The 26362-nt window shown below is 42.7% G+C and overlaps 1 protein-coding gene across 1 annotated transcript in view; it reads right to left on the bottom strand.

Annotated features, from left to right (window-relative positions):
* FBXO15 (F-box protein 15) overlaps window positions 1-26362 on the bottom strand; it is a 46320-nt gene that overhangs the window by 15809 nt on the left and 4149 nt on the right. The window contains exons 2-8 of the mRNA XM_006121413.4: window positions 20915-21019; window positions 17732-17836; window positions 13667-13909; window positions 12425-12634; window positions 8466-8595; window positions 6933-7015; window positions 3698-3843 (exon numbers count right to left, since the gene is read on the bottom strand). Of these exons, the coding sequence (XP_006121475.1) occupies window positions 3698-3843; window positions 6933-7015; window positions 8466-8595; window positions 12425-12634; window positions 13667-13909; window positions 17732-17836; window positions 20915-21019 (1022 nt within the window). The remainder of the gene's footprint in view (window positions 1-3697; window positions 3844-6932; window positions 7016-8465; window positions 8596-12424; window positions 12635-13666; window positions 13910-17731; window positions 17837-20914; window positions 21020-26362) is intronic.

Raw genomic sequence — 26362 nt, forward strand, 5'->3', positions numbered from 1 at the left:
AAGAGCTCTTTCGCAAGAAGGCAGCATGGCCGTGCAACAGGGGTTTCTTGCGCAAGAAACCCCTCTGGCTAAAATGGCCATCAGAGCTTTCTTGCTTAAGAGAGACTCCACACTGCCATGGATGCTCTTGCTCAAAAGCACATGGCATTGTGAACTCGCTCTTGCACAAGACCTTTTGCGCAAAACAGGTCTTGCACAAAAAGCCTGCAGTGTAGACGTAGCCGAAATCTTTTCCCTCAAAATGGATTCCATCTGTCCAAATCTAAACAATTATGCATTTTCCTCCCCATTCTTTTCAAAACTACTTCCCCATCTCCTCTTGGCTGTGTAGAAAATCCTTGGACCACCCCACTTATTACTTCCTTGTCTCTCCTCTGCATTTCCCATGGGAAGGGAATGAGAAGTAATTCATGATTTGCTTCTCATTCCCTTCCCATGGGAAATGCAGGGGCTCCTCATTCACTTTGTTGCCCATACAACCTCCACTCCTCAAAAGCGGTATTTTTGCTCCTTTGTCCTATACCTTCCTCCTCCTCCCAAATGAACCAAGTAATTGGTACCCAACCCCACCACAGTTGCCCAGGCACTACTTCCATTTGCTTTAGGTGAAGAATGAGTGGGTTTGAGTGGCAAACCTCAATATATAGTCAGACTGGAAAAATTCTTATTGCCCAGTAGCTCAAGACAAGCAGAGGTGCTGTGCACACAAGCGTCAGGTTGCCTTCCAGATAAGGAAAGCAGGAGGTAATGGCTGCAGCAACTAACTGAAGGATATTAGCACAAAATCTGGGCAAGACAGTTGGGGAGCTAAAAGGGAGCAATGCAAAGCGCACTTGTTGGGAACTGAATGATGGGTGAGTTCAGCAGACCAACAGAGCTGAACGGGCAGTTAAAGGGATGGTTGATGATAGCCCATACAAGTGACTCTAGGAGAAAGAGGGTTGGGTGGCAATTGTGCTGATCAGAATATCTGAGGTTGAAATTTTGATTATGTCTGCTAATGCAAGATCACTCAGTCTAGAATGACTAGAGAAGTGAAAGACTAGGCTGGAGCTTCTCAGCTACATATGGACTGTTCAAGGGAAACTGCTTTGCTAGACACAAAAATGATGGTTTAATTAGTCAACCAAGCCAGAACAGCTTTCAGTGTAAAATAAATCATTATTTGATTACTTGCTGCTGCAAAACACAACTAAGTGTGATCTTAGGATAGAGATGCTCTCTTTAGTACTTTATATCACATTGGCAAGATTAGTTGTTGCTACTAGCTTCAGTCAGTTTAATTTGCAAACCAATCCTCAATTTTACGCATAAGTGTGTTTCAAATAGCTGGCTTTAAAATTATTTACACACAAACTTGATTAATTTAAAAAAATATATTGGAAAGAGTCTAAAACACAAGGCATCACCCTGATAAGACTCTTGAGTTATAAAAACAAAATATGAAACCAAAACACATATCACCTGAATTAGTAAAGGGCATTGCTGAAGAGTCCTGGCCAAGTAAAAAAGCATATGGCACAGAACATGCAAAACCCACAAGTAAACAGTAACCAAATTCAAAGAAAACAAGACAACCATGGGGAAAAAAATGATTTTTTACCCTGTAATCAACTGCATAAATAGGGATTAGAACTCAGGGTTACCAAATATACATTCTGAATTAAGATTTCATAACTTTCATAGCTATGCTCTCAGACCTACTGTGGCAGAGTAACCCCACTCCTGGGTCCCAGACCCTGCTCAGTCCTCAGTCTGCTTTGGAAGGGTTTGAGCTGAAGAGAGTATCGAGGCAGGTGCCCCCAGGTCAGCCTGGGCTGCATAAACAGTCCTCACCAGTTCTCAGCTGGGTTCTCAGGCTGCTAGGGGAAAGAGAGCCCAAAACTTCTCATTGGCGCTACACCACTTGCTGTCTCTGGCAATGCTGCCTTTACCTTTCTAAGTTTGTCTGGTTCTCTCCCTACCTGCTCTGGTCTTCTCACACTCCATTGCCTCTCCCACTCTCCTCTTCATCCCTCCAGGGAAGGCTTCTTTTTAAAAGGCTCTGCTGCCCCTTCAAGTGAGATCAGCTGGCCCTGATTGATTTACAGCAGCCCTATCATCTCTGCTCCTGATTAGTCAGGGCTGTTGCTGCCTTTTAGAGCTGCCTTTCTCTCTCTATTGTAGTCCTCTAGTCTGACCTGGTCACACACTACATAAACTTTAAGTCAGAAGCTAACAGTGCACTCTACTGTCTTCACCACAAACAAAAGTGCATTTACCACAGTGAACAGAAGTATCAACATTAGCAACTTATTGGAAAAATAATATGAAGCAATAACAATTGCCTCCTTCTTTCAAAAACACTGTTTATATGATACATATTTCCCCCTCTACAAAAAAATACATTTTTCAAGTTTAAAAAAAAGTTTCCTTATTTCCTGCATCCCACATAAAGACAAATGCATATTTTTTCATTTCGTAATTTGAGAGGCATGCGGGGAAGGGGGGTATTTTATTTGTTGGCTAGGCAAATTGTTATCTGAATTTAATTATTTAATGCTGACAGCTGACAGCATTTATTTGTATGATATTATTTAATACTGCTGCATGGTTATTATCAGGGCTCGACAAATAATACATCTACTCGCCACGGGCGAGTAGATTGTAACCCGGAAGAGCCGGGTTCGGGCGATCTGTGCATGCACAGAACAACCTGCGCATGCGCAGATCGCCGGACAGTGCGGCTGGCGAGCAGGGCTCACCGCAGTTCGGCGAGCTCTGGTTATTATTATTAGGACACCGAGGCCTGATCTACACTAAAGGAGAAGGCTGAAGTAAGAGACGTAACTTCAGCAACATAAATTATATAGCTGGAATTGATATATCTTACACTGCGTCTCCACGTCATTCACACAAATGTTCCCATCGACTTCCCTTACTCCTCATGAGGAGCAGGAGTACTGGCACTGATGGGGGGCACCCTTTGAGTTTGATCTTGTAGGTCTTTACTACACCAGCTAAAACTGAACCTCAGAAGATCGACGGCAGCAGCGTCGATCTTCCATGCAGGGTAGATGTGCTCTCAGAGCGCCTTACTGGGCATGCTTTATTGTTAAGCCTAAAGAAATAAAGTAAACAAATACTATTTTAATTATTTACAAACACTTGTACAATTTCTCACAACTTTGTATTGATTGCCCTTACAGTTTATCTCAGTCTAGGGAAGTAGACCAAACAATTACACTTTGTCTCAATCACAGTATGCTTAAGTGGTATTGTTTCTGAATAGTAACGCTTTGTTAATAGCAAACTTAAGGAACTGCAGAAGAACAGTAAATTGAAAAAAACCCATTAAAATCAAGTCTGTTATTGAATTTGTTTACTATATTATAAAATTAACTCTCTTTGAAAATGTTTTCTCTGTTGCCAAGACATTTTACCCTAATTCAAGCCTTGAAAACTAAATAACAGTTTTATTTTTAATCCAGAAACTTGCAATTAAAAAAAAAAATCAGACATTACAATATCTAGATTCTCGAAGTGCCAACAGTAGCCATCAACAGAATTCCACAACAAAAGTGCAAGGACAAAAACTAATTTATTACTAAAAAACAATTGTTTTCTCCATTGAAAAAGTAAGAAGTTGGATACAGATGGGGAAAATAAAACAAGGAACAAATTTTAAAAAGAACATCTAAGTTCTATTAACTCTTACCTTTTCTGCAGAACACATTTCGAAATGTACCACACATGTAAGTATGTCCTCCGCTATGCATATCTACATGTAATTGGTAGCCATGTAGTCCATATTCTGGGTCAACATCATCCAGTATAGGTTTATGTGGAGGCAGGACATATGGTCTTAAATAAAATCAAGAGAATGGTTTGGGGGAAAACAATTTAGTATGGAAAGAAATGCTGAGTAGTTTTAGCAGAGGAGGTATTTTTTAAAGAACTGGAAAAGGACAAATGCAATTAGCAGTTAAGGTGTCCTATTTTCCTATTTAAATGTCACTATAGTTTACCATTCTAATTATAAGGTTTATTCATGTGCTGTAAAGATTAGTCAAAGCAGGTAACTAAATTTACTATCAAATATACCTAAAGTGTATACATGTAAAAACGTCAATAGATTGACATATAGGGCACATCTAGACTACATTCCTCTTTCAAACGAGAAATGTAAATTAGGCAAATTGATAGTGCAAACGAAGCATGGATTTAAATATCCTGTGCTTCATTTGCATATTTGCATCTGAACGCTTTTTCAAAAAAGAGTTTTTCAAAAGTGAATGCGCAGCTTAGACACAGTTCTTTCGAAAAAAAACCCATTTTTGAAAGAATCTCTGCGAGTACAGGTTCTTTCAAAAAAGCAGGGTTTTTTTTCCGAAAGAACTGTGTCTAGACTGCGCTTTCACTTTTGAAAAACCCTTTTTCAAAAAAGCGCTCGGACGCGAATATGCAAATGAAGCGTGGGATATTTACATCCGTGCTTCATTTGCACTATCAATTTGCCTAATTTATATTCCTCTTTCGAAAGAGGAATGTAATCTAGAGATAGCCATAGTCTGGCAGCACCTTAGAGACTAACAAAAAATGCAGATAGTATCATGAGTTTTCATGGCCACAACCCACTTCTTCAGGTGAAGTGGGTTGTGCCCACGAAAGCTCATAATACCATCTACATTTTTTGTTAGTCTCTAAGGTGCTGCAAGACTATTTATTGTTTTTTAAAGTTTTTCCAATTACAGACTAATGTGGCTACTCCTCTGAAACTTTTTAATAGATTGACATGCTTGCCTTTTATATGGACAAACTAACTCAATACCTAACATGCATCTGGACCCCTGTTTTTCTCTACCAGCAGGCAAGGAAATATTCTGCCTATGCCTGAATCGCAGTGGAAGGAGAAAAGTATTGAATCACTGGTGTGGAGTAAAATTTTTCAGAAGCACCTAAGTGACATTGGAATCTAAGTCCCATTGAAGGTCAATGAGACATGCTCCTAAGTAACTTGTGCTTAGCAAATTAAGTCACTTAAACATATTGGAAATTTTTACCCATATAAACAACTGTCCCAGTGCAGTGAAAGTCATTAGATATTCTGTGCATGAAAAGCATCTCAAAGAGGAAGAAAGGGAGAAAGAAAGGACTATATATGCCAGATAAAATGCTCCTTCAGTGTAGGAGGAAAAGGTAAGAAGAATAAAGAAGAGGGCTACATCTAGACTGGCATGGTTTTCCGGAAATGCTTTTAACGGAAAAGTTTTCTGTTAAAAGCATTTTCGGAACAGAACGTCTAGATTGGCACGGATGCTTTTCCGCAAAAGCACTCTTTGTGGAAAAGCGTCCGTGCCAATCTAGACACGCTTTTCCACAAAAATAGCCCCAATCGCCATTTTCGCGATCAGGGCTTTTTTGCGGAAAACAAATCTGGGCTGTCTACACTGGCCCTTTTGCGCAAAAGTTTTGCATAAAAGGACTTTTGCCCAAATGGGAGCAGCATAGTATTTCCGCAAAAACACTGACAAGCTTACATGAGATCGTCAGTGCTTTTGCGGAAATTCAAGTGGCCAGTGTAGATAGCTGGCAAGTTTTTCCGAAAAACTGGCTGATTTTCCAGAAAAACTGGCCAGTCTAGACACAGCCGAGCTGTTCAAGGAAGCTGGTTGACACAGTACTCATTGTAACCATTATTTTAAATATTTTACCATGAGTGAGGCAAAGTTCACACTTTAATAAACTGCATTAAAATGCAATGTTATATATACCCATTTAAAGAGCTAGAAATCTAATATGTTTTTCCAATAAGATTTAAAAGTAGTTTCAGATTATAAATTAAATCACCCTGTCATTTTTATGGATTTACAATGACATTTTCACATTTTTAAAAATGTCCCTCTTTCCTGTGGGTCTGTCACCTATCTGAAGAAAGTGATTAAATCAGAGGTGGGCAAATACCAGTCTGTGATCTGGATCCTGTTCCCCAGTCTTAGCCTCTGGTGGTCCCCACCAATATACTGACCTGCGTCTCCACAGGTACCAGTGATCATAACTCCTGTTCCCAGCCATTGGGAGCTGTGAAAAGCAGTGTCCCAGTCCATGTCACTTCACGCTGCTCCCGCTGGCAAGGGACAATGATCCACAGCCCACAAGACCTGAAATCACTGGTGCATGCAGAGACATAGGTAAATACAGTATAATTCCGATAATCCGGAACCTATGGGACCTAGGTGATGCTGGATTATCAGATATGCCGGACTATCAGGAGGTACTTATAAGATGGTTATATATATATATACACTGTATACATTATATACTGTATATAAAGTGTTCTTAACCCTTTTTATTGTACATACTATATACAGTATACTGTAATGTTTTAGTTTTTTTAAGCCTTTTTTACCCTTTTTGCTCAGTTCAGCTGCTGCCGCTGTTACCTTGTGACTCATTTTTTGCCGAAGCTCACTCACTAGGCTCTTGCCATTTTGATGCCGGACTATCAGGAGTGCCGGACTATTGGATGCCGGACTATTGGAGTTTTACTGTACAGTGGCGGCAGCATGCCAGGGGCTAACCTTGGTGAATCACTGCCATTGTATTGTCCACACCTAGATTAAGTAAACTGAATTAAAAAAAAAATACAGAAAATGTCGTACCTCTTCCAGCTCCATTGAAAAGTCTCAGATATAAGTGTAATAAAGTTTAGTGCCTAATATATTACTTCACCACAGCAGAAGTTAGCATGAAAAACATAGGCCTCTTTCATACCATATTATAAACCAGTTATTGCAAATGTAATGCACAACAAAGCTCTTATTCTTGGTTAGAGGAAACTACAATTCTTACTGAACTTTCTTTACCACCAATCAATTTTAATTTTGCAAACTCAATGCTTTATTGAAAAGATCATACCTAACATCCTCAGGCAAAGAGAAACCAGTACTTACGCAGTGACAGAGCCCAAAGTGCTTCTCTCAAGAAGTTGATGATGATGAAGACTTGCCGTAATAAAAGCAATTCCATTTCCTTTCTGAAAAGTTAATTACAACGAATACATTTCTCACCTGGAAGTATTGTGCATTAAAGCCCACAGATAAATGCTTCCTCGTTTGCCACACAGTATATGTATGTCTAGACTGCATCCCTCTATCGGCAGAGGGATGCAGATTAGGCAGGTTGACATTGCAAATGAGGCAGGGATTTAAATATCCTGTGCCTAATTTGCATAAAAATGGCTGCCGTGTTTTGCTGACTCCGCGCTTTGTCGGCAAAAAGCGGCAGTCTAGAGCGGGATCTGTTGAGAAAGAAAGCATTTTTCAACAGATCCTGTCAACCTCCTTGCAGGAGGCATAAGAGATCTGTCGAAAAAGGCTTTCTTTCTCAACAGATCCCCCTCTAGACTGCCGCTTTTTGCTGACAAAGTGCTGAGTCGGCAAAACACGGCAGCCATTTTTATGCAAATTAGGCATGGGATATTTAAATCCCTGCCTCATTTGCAATGTTGACCTGCCTAATATGCATCCCTCTGCCAACAAAGGGATGCAGTCTAGACATACTCTATTAGTACAATTTTAGTAATAGTTGTATGTGTGCCACTATTCACACAGAATGCTACCATACACATTGGCCCAGCACAAGAATACATAAAGCACCACCTCAGAGCTATCCAGAGAAAAAGATTCTCTTCACTATCAGCAACTATTCATTGGTCTTATTCTTCAACTTTATAATTAGCTCCTTTAAAAAGGTGAACAAAAACGGGGGGGGGGGGGCTCTTTTTTCCTGTGCTGCTAAACAAACTTAATCAGTCAAATTTAGATAATGAATGAAAAGCTAGGGGCATGGTCATTGGGTCCAGCCGAGAAAGATGCTACTTAGCATCCACCTAATAGTGTCAGAACCTCAGTATTCCAGAGAAGCATGAGATGAGTGAAGCCTGTCACCTGAAGGGAATACTTTAAAAAGTTCTGTAAGAGGAACTAAGCACCATATGCCCTGTACGTGAGACAATACAGAGAGAATAGGTGGTGATATAGCCTAGTGATCCAGTTTAACAAGTGGGGAATCAAAGAGTAACACTCTGGGAGAAGTGCACATCAGAGCCAGTCTCCTGGAAAGAGTTCCCACAGAAAGCCTGGAGGAGTAATCACAGGTGTTTGTCCATGATCTGTGACATTATGTCAATTAAAGAAATTCCTGGCACATCTTAAAATTGGAAGTGGGAAATAAATTTTACAATACACATCTGAACACCCCACTGAAGCAATTAGATATCTGTATTTTTAAGCATAAATGAAAGCGTTGCAAAATTTAAATCCATTTAACCACTGAGTGCAGGGGGCCTTGACTGTAGATGTCTATTAGATTATGTTAGTCATTTTCATGCAGCCATCTTCCTTTTCCCCATACAGCTGTACGCTACAAAAAATTTTAAAAGAAAAACTTATTGAACAACATACGGTAGCCAAATATAATCTTACCTTCCAGAGACCCACCAGGAGTCCTGGGTTCAGACGGAAAAGTTCCACAAGCACGTCAGAGCCAATCATTGTAGTCGTGTTAGTCAGGTTAGTAAGGCTGAACTCAGCAATTAAGGAACGCCGCCGAGGTCTTTGAAGAGACATAGCAGAGTAAAGAAAGACATGAGTGTGTCATTATTAATATAAAAATTCAGACACTTTTCATTTTCTCCCTGGGCACTAACACAAACTGTTCGGAAACTGCAGCATGTGGAGCAATAAAAAGTCTAAATAGCAGCTTACCAGAAGTACAGCAAAACCTAATGGGAATAGAATTTTCGATAAGGGTGTCTACCAAAATCCCTCATAGGCTTGTTGAACTGTACAGTAGATATGTTATACAAGAGGAACGGATATGCTCGCTAAATTTCTTAAATGCCCAAAGGGTTCTTTTATTAATAAATGTGTTACTATAAAGAAAATGTTTCCACAGCAAAGAGAATCATAAAATTCTCATCAGCCTGAAGCAGGAAACAGTAATTTTTCTCAGAACAAGAGAAATTTGAACAAAAAGATCATTTACTAGTGAATACAGCTGTATTTCTCAGGTTGCTTTGTTCCCTACCATTCAGGGATCAAAACTTATATAAAACCACAATGGTAATATATATTTTATATCACTGACAGCTGCCTTGTTGGCTGATGGGTGAGCTCTTGCAAAAATGTAAGTAGTAGCTCTTGAGTGCAGGGGTGGGCAATAAAATGGCAGCAATTTCAAGGGTTAGGCCCCTGGTGGGCTCCCACTGCTGTATTTATCAGCGCCTCTGCAGGTACGAATGCTTGCAGCTCCTGTTGGCCATGATTCACATTTCCCGGCCAATGGGAGCTGCAGAAAGTGGTGTGGACCACAACACCACTACTCATCGCTCCTATTGGCTAGGAACAGTGATCAACAGCCAATAGGAGCGGCAAGAGCCCATACCTGCAGAGAAGCACAGGTAAATACAGCAGCAGTGACCTGCCAGGAACTAGCCCTGGCAAAACGGTTCTGGACCACAGGCCAGTAATTTGCCCACCACTGCTTTAGCATGTTCAGTCCTTTCCATGACAGAATTACCCATTCTCCACAAAGACTCTTGTAAAGACCCACAGTGTCACTCTTCCCATACTTGCTTGTTTGCTTGTTTTTTAAAAAAGCAGGATGTCATCAACAGGAGACTGCAGCTACAAACATGTCCTGATCACACCAATATGCTTTTAATGCCCATTTCTTCATACCTACAACTTCCAAAATGTAGTTTTAGAATATAGGACTACATGTCCTTTAATTAAATGCATGTTCTGCAGGCCCAATAACTCTCCCAGTTGTGTGACTAAGAACAAGGATATGAAGGAAAACAAACAGGCAGCAACTCATCCAAATAAAGAAAAGGGGATGCTAGTGCCAAGAAAGTCATTTAGGAGGAATAGGCAGTAGGAACAGAATCTGTATTATCCATTTAGGAGAAATAACTTCTGCTCAAATAGTTAACAGCTTCAAAATCCTATTAGATCCAAACATTTTCCTGGATTTCCTGATAGCATCAGTATTACTTTTCTTCACCTAGCAATAGAGCAATTAGGCGAGAAAAGATGAACCTTTCAACCCTCATACCTCTAGCTTGCCTACTGCCATGGTCCACTTAGGGTATCCTAGGATGTCCACTCTGAAGTTCCAGGAAGCTGGGGGCGGGGGGAAAGACTTCCCATTTCAAGCTGCTGTGAGTATAAAAGACCTCCCTTTAATTTCTGTATTGGTTCTCAGTTTGCTTCTGGGAACAGTTCAAGGTGTGCTGATCATCATCAAAAGTCCTAAAAAGGTCTAGGACCTGGTTACTGAAGAGATTCTCTCTCATGTTAACACACTACAGTAGTTAAGCAGAGATGAAGAGGCACCTAGCCAACCAATTCCAAGATCTGAGAGCTTGTACTTCTGAAATTTGCTATCCTTGCAGCCTAGAAGCACCATGAAACACCCAGTGCAAAAACTCCTTAGTGCATGGTTTAAAAAACAAACAAACAAAAATACAAATCAGACATATGCAGCACAGTAGTGAAGACCTTTATAGTATTCATCATCATCAAATTATGACAGTTTTCCATGTCCCTACTTGCTTTATGTCCTACCCTCTGGTTTCATTTTGAAGGTGTACTTTGGCGTTTCAAGTTTTTCTTTTTATGGGGTGCATTTTCTGTGTGTCTTTTCACACATGTTAACATTAGAAGATTTTCAAAAGAAAACAAGTTTACTAAACTTTATTTAAAATTCAGGAAAATAGAAATTGGGCTTTTTTCAATACTTTACCAAAGAAAATGGATTATTGCAAAGTGAGAAAAAGGAAAAAAAGAGTAAGTTTTAAACTGCAGGAAAAGAAAAGCACAGAACACTTTCAAATTGCAAGAAAGAAAAATAAGAAAAAGTTTTAAAACAAGCAGAAAGAGGTAAATAACACTTCCTTATTCATTTTCTCCACATCATTCATGATTTTATAGACCTCTGTTATATGCCCCTTTAGTTGTCTCTTTTCTAAGTTTTTTTTAGTCTCTCCACAGATAGTAGCTTTTCCATACTTTTTTCCAATTCTAATATATTTTTCTTGAGTTGGAGCAACCAGAACTGCATGCACTATTCAAAGTGTGGGTGTACTATCTCTTTCTATATTTTAGAGTGTGTCAGTCTCTGCTTCTGTGAATCTGTTTGTTCAAGAACTCTTTCTAAAGTTTAAACCATAGGAGCTAGGAACACCAAATTTGGTATGCAGCTTCCCCTTCCCCTAACATAAGCCAAGGTCAGGGTTTGATTGTGCCTGGAAAATGGGAAGTGCCAGGAAGTCAGCTGTTTTCTGTAACATAGAAAGGAAGAGGACAGAGAGGGGAGGGACACAAAAGGGAAGGGCACAGAGAGGAAGGGTGCAATACTGAGAGTGGCCACTGGGGGCAGCTGCAGCACAAAGAGAGTGGCCAGCAGGGCTAGGGCTCTGCCATCTTGCCTGACACCAGACCTGGTGCGGAGCCCCCCACCCTAAACCCAGAGCCTTCCCCTCCCCGCCGCCCTGTGGAGAGCCTGCCCACAGGGCCGCGTGGGCTGGGGGTACTGTAGGAGGGGCAGCCCCTGAAGCATGGCCCCTCCCCAACAGCCTGCAGACCATAGGGGAGGCACTGGAAGCCACATACAGTGCCTAGAGCCTCGCTTCCTCACTCCCAGTCTGCAGGCAACAGGGCAGCCACTGATGGTCAGCAGCAGTTCCAAGAGTCTATCCCCCCCACCCCCCCAAGATAGCCTGCAAGCCGCAGAGGGGCCCTGATGGCTGGTGGCAGCCCATAGAGCCTGGCCAGCCCCTCCTGCCAGATTGCTCCCCCCAACAGGCTTTAGATTGAAGTGGTTCATTAGAGGCCAGGGCTAGCTCCTGAAGTGCTATTCCCCCCAGACCATCTGCAGAGCAAGGGGGCAGCTGGCGGCGCAGGCAGGCCCACAGAGAGCCGCCACCCCATGAACAGGCTGCAGTATGGGGAGGCCAAGCAATGCCCCACCCACCTCCTCCGGAGCAGCTGCAGGCCAAGAGATAAAGAATTATTCTCATTGGATTTTTAATTAGAAATTTTCCATGGGTCTGGTTTACCATCCTTTGGTATCCATGCTTAAGACTGTCAGTTTTTCCAAGCCAAGTGTCTTTTTTCCCCTGTATTTTACATTACTATTCACTATATTATAACTACTAAATTCATAAAAATATGGGAGAATAAATAAGTAATATCTGGTTTTGTTAGATTTCCTTTCTCCCAGGAACTGTCTGATACCAGTGAAGAATAAGAAATAAGACTTCCTAGGATAGGCTGCAGATGGACTAAAAATAATTCACTGTCTGGGTCAGTTTTTAGTCAGGCAATTTCCACCCAGGCAATCCCAACAATATTTGTCTAAAAAAATACTTTAAACTCACATGTTGTAGGTGGGAACTTTACATCGATCAAGAAGCAATGGTGTCACTCCACATAATTCCAGGGTTTGCAGGGTGTCTAAACATGGCCAGTTTGTACCATACCAAAATACGGTAATAGATGTATCATTAAAAGAGATGTCCACCTGCTCCATTACATGTTCCTTTCCATTTCTGTCCTTTAGTACAATCACCCAACTCAAATTATATGCTCTGTCATTGAGGATATAAACAAAAAGCTTTAAAACAACCAGTCAAAAGTGACAAGGACAATGTATGGAACTTTAGAAATTCAGTCAGCAAGGTGCCGGGGGATTTCTTGAAGAAGGGCATATTTATTTCTTATTACTTTCAATGGAAATAACCAATGTAATTTCTCTTAAAGTGGTTTCTTTCTTTCAAGCAAGACAGAGTTGACAAAACAGATATTTCATTTTTATTCACATTAACTTTTATTTTGTGATTAAAACACACTAATCAGATCATGATAGCATCTCCCCATCACGATCTGAATTCATATCTCTATTTCCCCACATACAAATACCATATAGAACAGAGGTGGGCAAAATATGACTATCAGGCCAGATCTCACTCGCCAAACATTTTCTTCCAAGCTAGGGCTGGAGGAAAATTTCCATAGCCCAGCAGGGCACTCAGGAAGTCTGTCTGCCTGCCTGCCATGACCCCAGCCATGCTGCTCCCAGAAGCGCTAGAGCCAGAGGCTGCTGGCAAACATGTTTCTACACACCCCTTGGAAATTGATCAATGGGACCTGTAGAGGCAGTACTAGCAGGTGTAGGTAGTACTTGCAGGCGTGGGCAGTGCATGAAGACCCACCATCCTTCTCTCCCCAAGAAAAGACATGCTGTCAATTCTGAGCTACGTGAAGCATCATGGCATGGAGGCCTGCCTGGGTGCCCTCTTGTTCCACTGATTGGGAACTGCCCATGTTGGTAAGTGTCTCCCAGCCAGAGCCTGCACCTGTCATCCTCCCCACTCCCCTCTGCACCTAAATCATACCGCAGGTCATAACCTTCTTCTGCACCAAAATTCCCTCCAAGACCCTCTTGATTAATATAACAGAAAAGTAAAGCCTGCGACCACTTACCAAAATTCTTGGAGTGTTCTCTCCCTCCCCCTCTCGCCCCCTGCACACATTACTACCCACCCCGATATAGACTCACTAAACCAACATTCTTAATGTAATTTGGGAGTAAACACACTTCATGACAAGACATTACTTACTTGATAGCTTCTTTGATTTTAAGTGGAAGGCCAGTATAAGGGTTTATAGGTTTCAGAAACTGAATGATTTTAGTTTTGCCAGCTGCTATTTGTTTCATGATATATTCCTTCTTCCAGTATCCCGATTCTCTGTCCAGTACGGTAGCATGACTTGGTAAGACAGCTGTTCTTTCAACAGGCTTAGTTTTCCAATTTGTTCTTTTAGGTGGAAAAAAACTGGAGTATATTTTGAACCAGATCACACTGGGGAAAAAATTCAAGACACAAAAAAGTGAATCCCACAAAGAATTATTAATAGTGACGACAGCAGCAGAATTAAAACATACAGTTGCATAAGGATCTCATGCATTAGTGAAAATCTCAGTAAGAAAAATATATTACCAAAGTTTAAGAACAAGTAGGGTTTTATTTGATTTAGCTGGATAAAGAGAATACTAATCATTTCTAGAAATTCCCAATATTGAGGTTTTACCTCAATGTCTGATGTCTCTCTCTATTCATAATTTACCATTTCTTTTAATTCATTGTTAAACCCCTAATCCTGTAATAGAACAGTTATGCTAAAATTTAGATTGCTGGAGGAAAAGACATGTCACATGAGAACCAAAGAGCACTAATACACATCTTGATATTTTTGCTGAATATAGTAAGTTTTACCTAACATCATAATGTATGGGAAATCTGTTACACAATAGATTCTCAACCAAGTCTCACTGATTTTAATGGGAATATCTGAGCAAAGACTTAGTAAGGACTTCATAGTCACATTTTACAATCCTCGTGTGAAAAGGGGTATGAGCACACCACAGTGCAGAGTAAAATGTAGAAGACTGTGACAAGCCTATCATAAGGCCCATGAAGCAAATTGATGCACCAGTGCTTCACCAAAGACCTTCCATTTCTATAAGGAGCTGGACACTATCCTTGACAGTGATCCCACTTCCATTGCCAAGAGCCCCGTGAATATTTTGGAGGGCACGGAGGTAGTGAATGGAGGGTCTAACCCGGGGTATGAATTGTAGATGAGGAGGCTGAGGTAGACAAGGACCAAGGGCTCCCCCCAGGGCCATCGAGTATGTCTGACTGCCAGGAACTTTTCTCCACTGCTGAGGGACATAGCAAGTCTGAGCAACCATTTTCCAGGGAGCAGGAAGCATGGGATAAGAGGCAGGGTAAGTTGTGGTGGCTTGTGGAGTACTGAGTTGAGGGCATAGAAAAGAGAGAGGCTGGCTGTATTTCTGTGAGCTGCACATAATCCTGTGTAGCTAATCCATATGGCCGAGCAGCATATGGATGCTTGCCATGATCTCAATGGAATCTTGCAGAGAGGAGATCGAAACTTTTGGAGAAGTATGTGTAAATTTTGTGCCGCAGACTCTATGGCAGTGTAGCTTTGCCCCCTCCCTCATTGTAGAACACTAGTCCATACCATTAATCAATCACTTGTGCAGAACACATATGGAGCATGGTGAAAGCAGCTGAGAAAATGCAAAGGAGTTATTACAGGCCACGAGCTCCCTAAACCAGGGTTGCCCCCTTGTATTTTTGTGGCCTGTGTCATATGGTCAACTTTAAAAATGAAGTGAATCTGAGGTTATTTCCAAAGTATATATTACTAGCCCTCAGGGATGCAAAGCCAATCTATCATGTGACCCAAATGTAATTAGTGCAGTGAATGTCTGCCTTGTTGACAGTAAGTTAGAATATTAAGATCAAGGACATTACAACCAAAAGGACACTAAAATCAAAATGGAGTCTTGAGTTTTACACAAATCAAAATGGAACCCAAAGGACTAAAAGACTTTTGCCACCAAAATCCATCGTTTGCACACAGTACATGGTTGTGCACACAACACTGTTGCTCTGCACATGGCACTAAAGTCTGCACCAGGAACGCTAATCTGTACCCAACACTACACCTTGTGCACTAGAGACGCTCCTGCTGTTTCCCGCCTTGGGATCTTTATAAGCTCAGACCTCTGAAGGGATTGGGCTCCTCCTCCTGCTCCTGCTTCCTTCTCATCTTCTGGTAGCTAGCAGTTTGGATCGCTGTTGAAGAAGAGCCGTGGGGAAGCAGGTCCTGGCCTTCGCAACAGACCAGACCAGACTCAATTCCACCGTTACCTGCCGGGTGCATTAGCTCACTACTGTGGCAATTGCCCAGTGTTGTGGGTTATTGCTACCTGTAGCTCCGGACCAAGAGCAGCTGCCTATCACCCAGTTCCACTCCAACCATTGTGGCAAAGGCCCTATTTTGATCTGAGAACTGATTACCATTGGGTGCCTGTGTAACATACCTACCATCATATCATCAATTGGACTCCTCAGTGTTCCTCCCCTGAGGCTGCCTATGCCAACAGGTTGAAGGTCCTGAGCCTCGACTGTCTACTGACTTCAGAACAGACTGGCTGTGTCTAGACTGGCCACTTTTTCCGGAAAAACAGTTGCTTTTCTGGAAAAACTTGCCAGCTGTCTACACTGGCCGCTTGAATTTCCGCAAAAGCACTGACGATCTCGTGTAAGATTGTCAGTGTTTTTGCGGAAATACCATGCTGCTCCCATTCGGGCAAAAGTCTTTCTCCGAAAAACTTTTGCGCAAAAGGGCCAGTGTAGACAGCAGAGATTTGTTTTCCGAAAAAAAGCCCCGATCGCGAAAATGGCGATCGGGGCTTTTTTGCGGAAAAGCGCGTGTAGATTGGCCACGGATGCTTTTCCGCAAAAAGTGCTTTTGCGGAAAAGCGTCCTGCCAATCTAGACGTGCTTTTCTGAAAATGCTTTTAACGGAAAACTTTTCCGTTAAAAGCATTTCCGGAAAATCATGCCAGTCTAGACGTAGCCACTGAGTTATACTGTGCTATCTTCTATTACTTCTGGAGTGAGGGGTTGATTTATGCAGTGTTGTATTCTGGGGTTATTCTTTGTGTTACCACCTGTTGTATTCAATATATCTTTAAATTGGACATTTGTGTCTGTGCTTATTTCGGACTAGAGAAATCCACCAGTGACAGTTACGGTGGTTTCCAGGTCGGACCACCTTCTGGGACAAAGGCATTTTCCATCTATTCAGATTGGCCCCACTAAAGTTAGTTTACTAGCGTGCCTTTGCTAGTAACAGCCTGTATCTGCCAACACTTCAGACAAATAACCTAAAAATTTGGATTTTCTGACTCCTTAATCTTACTGGAGTGTCAGTGCCAATGCCCAGTGATGACATTTCAGTGTCAACACTAAACATTTCAGTGTATATCGCTTTAGCACATGAAGTCGGAAATGGACTGGGAGAAACTGGAAAAATAGGGGAGAGTCTACACAGGGAAGCAGATTTTCTCCCTATGTGATGCCAACAAGGCACTCAAAATGATGAACATTTTAATTGCTACATACAGGTCAGCCTCTCCACTAGATGAATCTGCAAAGCTCCCAGTGACGTCAGTGGGCGATCACTATGAATCTTACATTTATACTCTGACACATGTACCATTGCTAACCATGGAATATAAACCTTTGAACTGATAGCCATGTGATGAGCCTTTTTACTATTTGTTTTTCCTCCTGTTTTAATCAAAACTAAATTCATTGTATGGTGACAAAATAGAGGCATCTGAAACCACTGCCAGAACTGCCTGACTACAAAAGTCCCCTGCAACAAAGCAGGAGGGAAAAAAAACTGAGCTGCAAAAGCAGAAACCTGAAAAGAATATGTGAAAATCCTCGCCCACACCTGCTTGTGAGGAGGGATCCTAGCAGCCTATGCTGGTTTATCTAAATCAGAAAGAAAACTATACATCTTATAAAGCAATAAATGCAAATGGGTAAGTTGTCAAAGCAGTGTGTTTGATTTTAGTCACATAAATCCCATTAACTTTAATGGAACTCACACAGCTAAAACTCCATGCAATATATTGAAAATGTAGCATACAGATTGCAATACAACACAAAAATAGCTGCTCAATACTTACATCAATTCCCTGGCACCAATCAAACTAAATTTAAAAGTCTCATATAATTCAAGTTAATCTGACTGCTGTGAGATTGAGATTATTGTACATTTCCCCCCTTCCTTACTTGTCATTGGACAGATGATAGAAGTGTTTATTCACACAACCAATACACAATAGGGACAGAGCATCCAAATAAGAAAATATCTTCAGCAGTATCTCTGATGGCATACTGAAAACAAGCAGAAAGGGAAATATTACTGGACTTACGTGCAAACTTTTATAGAGTTGACAAGTGGCTAAAACCTTTAACCTCTAAGCACAGGAAAGTGAACACAAGAGAGAAGTACCCACTTCATAAATCCAGATGTCAAATCTGTCTTTGTAAAACACCATGTATTCACCTAGAGAGTTAACCTGCAGCCATATCAATTTTGATTTGTTGCTCTGATCTAAGGCTTACTGCACTTCACAACAGACTATTTAAGTGGTGCAAGATGTTAACTGGAAGCTTAGTCCCTCATGCATTCGTGTTTCTTTTTTTAGGAGGGCATTAAACCAATCTGGTTTTGAAAAGTAGCAGAGAATTCATTCAAATTACGTGAAATTGTACTGTTTATCCCTCTTCTTCCTTGTCCCCCAGGTTCATAGTCTTTTTCACATTCAGTCACTACTCACTAATATTTCTCAAATATATCCCAGAATCTTGTGTGTTTATTATCACCTTTCAAATGTGGTGTCAGGTGACAAGATGCTTCACCAACAGTGCCTAGTCCAAGCCAAACTTTGATGGGATGATATATTTTTCTTCAGCTCCATGTATACTCGTTAAAGGCCTAATCTAACTCCCATTCATGTCAATGGAAATACTACCATTAACATCAATAGAACTAGATAGGCATCCATGACACTTTGGAAAACACAAATCTGTCTTCTGCTGTGGCTGTTACGTTGTTCAGCGAAGTGCAAGTGTCCTCTCTGAAATTGCACGCCTGCTGCTGCTCTGTTGTCACCTGCCGGAATGTGCAAACTACAGCCTGAGGCACAAATCCTTCTTTTCTGGGTTGCAAGCCCCAGGCCATTAGATTAACATTTGCCCATGGTTCAAAAATTTGACATAAACCTAATTGCATCCTCATTCTTCTCAGTGTTGCAATTCTCTGGTGTTAAAGCTGAACTAAGGAGCTACTGTGGGAATCAGCAATCTTTTGAGTCTTTCCTGATGTCTATATCCATTATAAGTTACTGAGCAAATCAATTGTGGGTCAGAGTAAGTCAGCTGTGCCTCTTGTGCAGAAGCAACAAATGGTAAACTACTGTTTACACCAGAAGTTTGTGATCTTCAAATGCAGGTTGATAAATGCCACTAAATACTAAGGGTATATCTAGACTACAAGCAGATTTTTTCGAAAAAGCGAGCCGCTTTTTCTAAAGAGAGTCTAGACGCTCTCTTTTGAAAAAGCACAGTTTGCATTCAATAGCGCCTTTTTTCAAAAGAGTACTTTCGAAAAAAGGTGTTATTCCTCGTAGAATGAGGTTTATTGCAATAAAAAAAAGTGCCACATTCTTTTGATTTACTTTCGAAAGAACACAGCTGCAGTCTAGATGCAGGTGGTGAAGTTTTTTCGAAAAAAAGGCTACTTTTTTCGAAAAAACCTTGTAGTCTAGACACACCCTTCGGAAAATATGTTAAAAAACAACATTTTTAGTTGTTCTGTAACACCCAGCAGCCAAATATACTTTACCAAGTATGCTCTCTTTGTTTTGTTAATAAAAATCACTTTTTTAAGATTATGATCTGATTCCTGTGTCCAAGAAGGGGGGAGGTTCTGTGTGCTCGTGCCTGAAATTGAAGGTCAGCTATTAAGAAATTTAAAAACTTAAAAAATAATGAATAGTCTAGCACAGGGCTACTCAACATGCAGCCCATGGGCCGCCACAGTGAGGTGTGGATTTATGTGAGGCTCAATACCCGGCCCATGTGTGGGAGCCAAAACAAAAAAGTAGTCATTATAATGGTCGTCTGTTGATATGCATTTTAGTACAGTAATTCCTCACTTAATACTATACATATGTTTCAGAAAATGATCGTGTTAAGTGAAAACATGTTATGTGGGGTCAATTTTCCTATGGACAATAATGGAAAAGGTAGGGGTTGCGTTTCAAGCGGTGGTGTCTGTTGGGACCGGGACATAAGGTTGGGGAAGAAAGGGGCCTGGGTTACAGCAGGGAATGGAGGTGTTTGGCTCTGGGGAAGGGAGGGGGAGCAGAGGGGAGGGACATTGGGTTGGGAGTATGCCCCTGTTACAAGTCTGCCGGGACCCGCACCATGTCCGGTGAGGCAGGGCCGCTAGGAAACAGTGTGGCGAGCGGTGCCACTTTGCAGGGAGGCGGGGGAAGCCCCGCGCAGCTGCTGGCAATGGGCCGGCTGGGTAAATCATGTTATTCCAGGGACAGTCGTGTAATTCAAAAAAACATTCCCTAAAAAAAAATCATGCTATCGCGAAAACGTGTTAAGCGGGCACGTGTTAAATGAGGAATTGCTGTAGTTATATTCCTCGACTGTCACAGCTCATTAAAACTGCTGTCATATAGGTGGAAATCAGGTAAAAATTGCTTTATTAATATCAGCAGAACTGACTTAAATAGGGCCTGTGTGTTGTGTAGTCTTGCCTTAATCTTTGTATTCATGCCAGTCAGTGTGCAAGAAGGTATTTGCATATATTTGCATGTATATGCAACCACACTTAAGTTGCAGCTCTCTACATGTGCTGTAAGTATCATTGTGGCCCCCAGGGCTTTCAAAGTTGAGTAGCCCTGGTCTAGCAGCACCTCAAAGACTAACAAAACATAGATGGTATCATGAGCTTTCGTAGACACAACCCACTTCTTCAGATAAAGCTAAGAAATTAAAGTTTGTTTTCAAGCTCTCCTCTCAGGAAGGTTAAAGAGGTTAAACAGGAAGAAATTCCCAAGTGCATATTCCTGGCTATGAAGAGTTTTTTGCATTTGGGTGGTGGTAGTGTACTACCCCAGGTCAGAGAATCTGTGCCCTTAGGGAAATTTTTTAAACAGAAGCCTTTAGTGGCAGGGTATTTTAAGGTCTCTTGAAGGCCTCCACCTTCTGCACTCCAAGTGCCAGGGTGGGGAAGCAGCCTTGACACCAAACTATTCACTTTTATACTAAGAAATGATATGGAAGTCACCAAGATACAAACATGGAACTCCACCGGCCTATTTTTAAACATGATTATTTGTAGAACTACGCTTTAACATTTCATTATCACATTGAAGCCACAGACATACTCACCTCTCAATGCATGGACAAGATTTTGATTTGATAGAAGTCCTCTGACATTGCCCTTGAATACAAATGTTTTCAGTCTCATGGCATGCGAAGATTCCTGACTTCTTCCTATAAACAGAAAGATAAAGCTGTCAATAGTCACATGATCATTAACTGAAAAAACGTGTAGCAATATGCATTATGCCTCACAACATAAACAAGATTCAGCAGGACAATATTACAGGATGTGAAACACTGCCCTTAATCAGCTCTTTACTAATGTGAAATAATTTAGCTGATGAGATGAAATGGGGTTGGAACATATAGCCCTTCTATAACTACTGAAGGGGATGGAGGAAGCAGGAGGATCCAGAGCTTGGACACACAAACCCCCACCATGAATATGGGCTGCTCCTGCCCCACGCTATTGCCTCTGTATCAGAGACAGCAGCGAGGGGCAGCAAGAGGAGCCAGTCTGTTCAGGGAGCTGGTTTTTAAACTAACTCTCCTCATGGATCAGCTCCTGCCTTCCTCCCCACACTGCTGCCTCTGATAGAGTGGGGGCTCCCCATGAGTAAGGCCAGGAGCACGCTGGCGCTTAGCCCCACTTCCAGGGACTGTCAAATATTCACGTAACTGCTAAAATTTGATTTGGTTACATGACTGTTCAATTAGACGCTAACATCCCTATTGCACACTGTGCTACCTTCCTGATTAGTATCCTATCATAGTAGAAATTCTTAATATCCTATTGAGCACATTTAGAAGCATATTGCCTTCTGATCTATAACTCACACACCCAGGGCCGGCCCGAGTCATTTTGGTACCCCAGGCCCAGGCGCATAGCGCCATCTCTGGGCACACGGCACATGTGCAGGCCCGCCCCTAAGGCAAAGGCCCACCCACCTGAAGGAGCACGGGCCTGCCCCCGGTGCACATGGTGCATGCGCTATCCAGTCCAGCCTGGGCACTGCTGCTGGCACACAACACCTGGCCGTGCAGGGCCCTGCAGCCATGGGGGGAAGGGCGCTGCTGGCCGGCGCTGCGGAGATGGGGAGGAGCGGGGCAGCGCTGCGGGAGCCGGGCTCACGGCACCTGATGGCAGCTATAAGGGACACCGCGCGCTCCTTACAGCTGTCATCAGGCACCCCCCCATCAGTTGGCACCCTGGGCAGCTGCCCAGCTCGCCCACCCCTTAGTCCGGCCCTGCACACACCACAACCTCAGAAACTAGTCCTCTGAATCTCATGGACCAATGATTATTAATAACATTTCTAAGTGTATGTCACAGGTGATCCTGAAAGTCAGATGAGGAATATGTCTACTGCTGTTAATAGGTACTTTTGGATCAAATCTAAATTTGATTCTGAAAGGCAAAATGTCACTTAATTTTTCACTGAAGCTGCTCAGCAACTGTAACACAGAATTCCACCATTAAGCTAACACCAATCTTTTAGTTCGAGTGCTTGTTCACGTTGATTCCAATCAGGTGCACAAGCATCCGACATTTTTTCCCCCCTAACAGCTCCTGTAGGGTCAGCTGTGGAGCCCTCTAGAATAGCACCACTAGATTAGCGCATATATACCGCTGCCGACCCCTCCCTCCCTTCCTCAGTTCATTCTTACCATCTGTGATAGCATTGGAACTTTCTAGTTGTCTTGCCTTGGCAAGCTCCTAATCCCTAGGGATAGCTCTCATTGTTGTCTTCTGAATAGAAGGTTATCGTCTGTAACTGAAAAGCGGGTGAATCCCCAAGGACAATAGCTCCTCTGGAGCACCGGGACATGCCTAATGCCTCAGGCTTTAAGTCGTGCGCTGTATGTAAGTGCTCAATGCCTAACAGCTACCCGCATGATGCATACCTTCGCTATTTAGGTGAAGAACACCACCACAAGAAGTGCAAAATTTGTAGGAGTTTCAAGCCCAGTACCAGGAAGGACCTGGAGTACAGAATCCAACAGCTCCTCATGGAGGTGGTGCTGAAACCTTCCCAGGCCGAGAAATCCGCACCCAGAGATAGCTCAGTGCATAGTGCTCCAGCCTACCTGCACGGTAACATGCCAAAAGTGGGTGCTACTAAAGACTTCCAGTGCCAGAGTCCCCCAGAGCTGAAGACCATGGTGCCAGCTGAAGACTACTCCACCTCACCAACACCGCGAGGCAGGAAAGAGGCCAGGGGCAGATCACTCCATAAGTCCTGGCTGAGACGGGACCAGGCGCAGCAGAAACAGTCCCCACATGGGATGTCCAGGACTTGCCGTCAACTCCGGCTCCACACCCGCAGCCTGTCACCAAGACAAATGACTCTGGGGCAGATCTTGAACTCTCCTTTGACACCCAATACCTAAGAGACAGCCTAGTACCTCATAGAGATTTCAGAGACCGAGGCGTCTAGAGTACAACCAGCACTGTGGAGACTGCATGCTGAAGAGGGAAGACAGTGATGCTCCAGAAGCCACAGTCCATGGAGCTGCACCAGGACAGGTCATCCTCCCCCTTGTTGGATGGGTCACCTCCACTGGCACAGTGCGCCCCATGGAGGCACTGGTGGAGACTCTGGTGCCAAGTTCCAGAGCAGCACTGAACAAACTGCTGCTCTCGAGGTCAAGTTCCCACTTCAGAACAAGGTTGAGGTCCAGAGGCTCCCAGCACTGCTCCAGGTCTCGACTCTCCTGATACTGCTCAAGGTCCCCAAGGATGCTTGTGCATAAGGCACCAACACTGTCAGCACCACTGTGGTCACTGCAGTCAAAGCCTGAATTGGACGCAGTGTTGACACATTCCTGGTGGAGCTGTGCCGGTCGCAAGGGGCACAACCCCACAGCAGCATGGCAACCACGGTGGCCATCCCCTGCACAATGATCCTTCTGGACACCGTGGATATACTATCAGGCCCATGGTGCACCCAGCTCAGTGGTGTCATTGAGCCACTAGTCCCAATCCCCTCAGGACAAGAGCCATATGAGGGAACCATCAGCAACTGAGTCCCATCCACCCAAACGAGGCAAGACATCACCTGAGGCCCATGACCAGCCACCCAGATCAGACCAGCAAACCAGGCCACAGGAGGTGCTGGCCTAGCATCCTCCAGAGCCTGTGGGAAGAACTTTGCCCCTACACGCCTACTCATCCTCATCCCTGGACGAGGCAGTGGTGGGCACCTTCATGGCTGGTCCTCCTCCAGTCAACCATAGGGCACACCAGGAGCTATTACACTTGATTGCCCAAAACATGAATCTCCTCATGGAGGAAATACAGGAGCTGGAGGAGCCTATGGTGGACATTTTTTCACACAAAGAGCCATCAAGGGTATAAAGACTATACAGTTGAACTGCAGGAGTTTGTGGCAGACCCCAGGTTCCATGCTCCCAACAGCCTAGAGGGTCGAGAGGATGCAGCTGTCCAAAGGGCAATGCTCCAATCTGTGATTCCTACTCTGTGATTGGAATCAACATGAACAAGCACTCAAAGAAGAGTGCTTCTTTTTGTCCCTTTTTCTACACAGCAGTATTGTTAACCTATGCAGAGCAAAAGATTGGTAAAAAGACAGTTACCTGTTCACATAACTGATGTTCTTCGGGATGTATTGTTCATGTCCATTCCAATATCCACCCTCCTTCCTCACTGTCAGAGTAGCCAGCAAGAAGGAACTGAGGGAGGGTATGGTTGGCAGTGGTGCACAAATATAGCAGCACCACTCTAGGTGTCTCCACAGCCAACACTATGGGACCTGCTAAAAAGTTTCCGATGCATATGCACATGACACGCGCACACCTGATTGGAATGGACATGAACACTATTTGAACATTACTTGAACAGTTAATTATCTTTTAACCAATCTTTTGTTATGAATAGGTTAGCAATACTGCTGTCTAGAAAAAGGGATAAAAATATATACTCTTAAATGAAGCAATGCCACTAAGTCTTCTGTGTTTTGAGGGAAGTTTTGAAAAGCACTTGGGGATTTAGAAGCTTAAATCCATTTTAACGCCAATGGAATGTGTCCCTACCTAAATCCCCAAGGTGCTTTTAAAAATCTTCCACTCCACTTCACTTTTTTAAAAAATGTGTCTATTTCTGATATTTTTAAAAGTCCACAGTTCCCTAATTCATCAACTAATTCACTCACTTTCACTAAGTGCAAGAGGAGAAGAAATCAATCCAAATACCAGAAAAACTTGTAACAAAATGAAGAAAAAATTAAAATCTAAATGCCAGATTTTAATTCCATATATACACTTCTTTAAAAGCATCATATAGCCTTTTGGAAAGAGGCTCTAACTCAAAGGCACAACAGCCTCAGTGGCTGATTCACTAGCTGTTCAGTTTGTGGCATACAGTTTTGTAGCTCAGTTTTCTGCTAAATAATCTGTTGTACATGAAAAGTGGAGGCAATCTTTAAAGAAGGAGTAAACCAGTCGGTTTCAAAGAACATAGCAAGTTTTAATTAAAATTGTAACAATAATGATTGTTTCTAAAATTGTAAAATATTTTAGTCATAAAGAATAACAGTAATTATTTAAATGACTATTCCTCATTTTATCTAATGTTCTCACAGTGCTTTCCACTATTTTACAGTAGAGAATCTGAGGTAAGGAATGGATAGGAAACTTGTCCAAGGTAATACAACAGAAGGGTTGAAAACATAACACAAGACTTCTGACCTTGTTACTAGGACCCTGTTTCTCAAATCTTTGGAAGGTGAACTCCCTCTACAGGAAAATGAAATCTGACATACTTCAGCACCTTATGCTACTAAAGGTTTACCAATCTTTGCTCTGCTGGTTAGCCCCTTTCTTTGAATGCACACTTTTACCTGTGCATACAGCACTTCTGGAAATGCTTGTATAGATATTCATAATGTCATACTTCCTCTCCTTTCTTACAAGTGTTTTCATGAGCAGTGAAAAAGTTAAGAATGTTATTAACCAGTTATTATTTAGTCCTGCCTTGAGTGTGGGAGGGACTGAAATAGATGATATACTGAGATCTCTACATTGCTATGATTCTATAATTCAGAGCAGTGTTTCTCAAATGTGGCCACCAGGAGCTTTTTGTGCAGGCACAACAGCCTCCTGAGCAGTGACTGGGGCAAAATATCAGCCTCTCCTTCTCCCTTCCTGTTGCTCCTGGGTGAACTGCCCTGCACTGCCTCTGGAGACAGATGAGACACAAAGCTAAAGGAGCAAGGTGAATTGCGAATCCACCCGGAGGGATGGCAGAGATGCTTGTGCTTTAGCTCTGTGGTACCTGAGCAGCAGGCTCCAGTGATGGGACCTAAGAAGCCTGGCTACAGGGCTTTGGGCACCAACCCCTGAATCTGGCCACGTGGCCTCAGTTTCAGGCTCCGGCCCCCAGCACCAATCCCAAGCTCTAGCCATATGATGGCAGGAGTTGATCCCTGGCCACACAGAAGCCGGCTGCAGTTCCTGGCTTCAGCCATAGGACTCCCAACTCTGACCACACAACAG

Source organism: Pelodiscus sinensis, chromosome 2 (genome assembly GCF_049634645.1).
Source record: "Pelodiscus sinensis isolate JC-2024 chromosome 2, ASM4963464v1, whole genome shotgun sequence".
NCBI lineage: Eukaryota > Metazoa > Chordata > Testudines > Trionychidae > Pelodiscus > Pelodiscus sinensis.